Source organism: Olea europaea, unplaced genomic scaffold (genome assembly GCF_002742605.1).
Source record: "Olea europaea var. sylvestris unplaced genomic scaffold, O_europaea_v1 scaffold17198, whole genome shotgun sequence".
Classification (NCBI taxonomy): Eukaryota; Viridiplantae; Streptophyta; class Magnoliopsida; order Lamiales; family Oleaceae; genus Olea; species Olea europaea.
The window spans coordinates 1-2300 of record NW_019234896.1 but is presented as its reverse complement, the minus strand read 5'-3'; the positions used below and the strand labels follow the sequence as shown (position 1 = coordinate 2300).

The following is a 2300-nucleotide window of genomic DNA, read 5'->3' as shown; positions in this document are numbered from 1 at the left end:
GACAATTTAGTTTATAATAATCCTAATCATAACCCCATAGTAGATACTGCAGCAACAAGAAAACAAACAACAGTCCAAAAGAAATCCTTCTTTTTACATCATTGCCGGTTGTAAATATTCCTAACTAAGACAATTTCAACGTTGTTTAACATATTTAAGTGTAAAATTCAAGAATGATTCAACTGAGAGTAAGAAAACACTATATACAACAGCATGAGATTTATCTAGAGGCCGGCACACTAGCTAATTCTCTAGTGACTTTGTCATGATTCCATTACATAAGAAGAAAATACCTCACTGTATACTCCACCAAATCGGCCTTATAACTAACCTGATAATAATTCCAGCATTGGAATTCCCTCCTTGTGTTTGCCAAGAGCCTAGTATGATGCAAATCCCGATTTGGACAAGCGTTGTGTCGATTTTTCTTCTCCTAAACACGGCAAAATCTCAAGAAGAACTATTTAGGGATGTGTTGGTTGAGTTTATGTCGAAACTTTCTAACAACAGTGGTTTCCCTGATCCCAATATGGGCTGGACTTCGAGCTCTCTTCCCTGCAAGGATAAGTGGAGAGGAATCACTTGTGACCAGAAGAAGGTAAAGTATATCGTCCTTGATGGCTTCAGCTTCTCAGGATTTTTGGATGCACGCGTTCTTTGTAATATGCAATCTTTGGCTGAATCCCTACAGACCCTTAGTCTTAAGGATAACGGCATTCATGGTGAAAACTTGGAAGAAATTGAAAACTGCAGCCAACTAACTCAGTTGCTTATCGGGGGGAACAACTTCTTGGGTAGTCTCCCGACCTCGATTTCCCAGTTAAAGAATCTCAAAAGCCTTGATATATCTCGGAACAAATTCTCCGGCCCTTTGCCTGATCTGCCCGAGATATCTGATTTGGAAGTGTTTCAGGCTCAAAATAATCAATTTATCGGTGCAATACCGAATTTTGATTATTCAGAATTGTCCCTGTTTAATGTCTCAAACAATAATTTCAGTGGAGAAATTCCTGATAGAGGGATTCATTTTGACATTAATAGCTACCTCAATAATCCTCAATTATGCGGAGCCCCCCTCTCTAACAAATGTTGGTCACCATTAGCCTCACAGTCGGAACCCTCAGCACCACCAGACAAACCAAAAGATGGCAATTCAAACGATCAGATTCTGATGTATTCAGGCTATATTCTGATAGGGTTAGCTGTACTTTTCCTCATCCTCCTCTGGCTATACAAAAGAGGCAAGAGAAATGATGAGAAACTCGAGGCCGACAACAGGGTAGCCGCAGTTGATGATAGCATGATCAAGCCTAGTTTCTCGACTGTGGAGTTGAAGGCCGGAGGGATAAGTAAAACAGGAATCTCAACTATTTCAGCTGATCAATCCATGGTTTCTTCATCACTTATCGTTCTTACAAGTCCGGAGGTGAATGGACTGAGATTCGAGGATTTGCTCAAGGCGCCGGCAGAGTTGCTTGGGAGAGGAAATCACGGTAGTGTGTACAAAGTGAGTTGTGAAGCTCAAGGGACTACTCTTGCTGTGAAAAGGATTAAAGACTGGACAATATCGAGCCATGATTTTAAGCAGAGAATGAGAAGACTCGACCAAGTGAAGCATCCTAATGTATTGCCTGCTGTTGCCTTCTACAGTTCAAGACAGGAAAAGCTTCTGGTCTATGAATATCAACCAAATGGGAGTCTTTTTAGGCTAATCCATGGTAATTCCACTTAAAATTTTTATTTTCATTTTTTTCATCTAAAGATGGTTTTATCTCATTTGTTACATTTGTGAAACTTGCGTTTGGAAAACTTACAGGAAACCAGACTGACCAGGCATTTGATTGGGAAAGCCGAATATTTGTTGCATCCACCATAGCCGATTCCTTAGTATTCATGCACGATAAACTACACTACGATGGAATAGCCCACGGGAACCTGAAATCCTCAAATATTTTGCTCAATACGAACATGGATCCATTGATAAGTGAATACGGTCTAATGGTAGTCGACAATCAAGACCGGTCCATTATTTCAAGTGTCAATAGTTTCCAGGCATCCAAAGAAAATTTCAAAGAAGATGTTTATGCATTTGGGGTGATCCTTCTCGAAATGCTTACTGGAAAAATGCCCCTGAACAATGGATTAGACCTGGCTAGTTGGGTTCTGGCTGTGGTTTGTGAAGAATGGACTGTTGAAGTGTTCGATAGAAATTTGATAGGCCAAGGGGCTAGTGAGGAGAGGATGGTTAACCTATTACAAGTTGCGATTAAATGTGTCAATAAGTCCACGGAGGCTAGGCC

The 2300-nt window shown here is 40.6% G+C and overlaps 1 protein-coding gene across 1 annotated transcript; it reads left to right on the top strand.

Moving 5' to 3' along the window:
* Positions 1-265: 265 nt before the first annotated feature.
* On the top strand, positions 266-2244 carry LOC111377774 (probable inactive receptor kinase At2g26730; the record flags this gene model as incomplete). The annotated part of the gene is made up of 2 exons (XM_023000901.1): positions 266-1718; positions 1817-2244. Coding segments are annotated over exons 1-2 (1881 nt in total), but the record flags the coding sequence as incomplete, so codon positions are not given.
* Between the last annotated feature and the right edge of the window lie 56 nt (positions 2245-2300).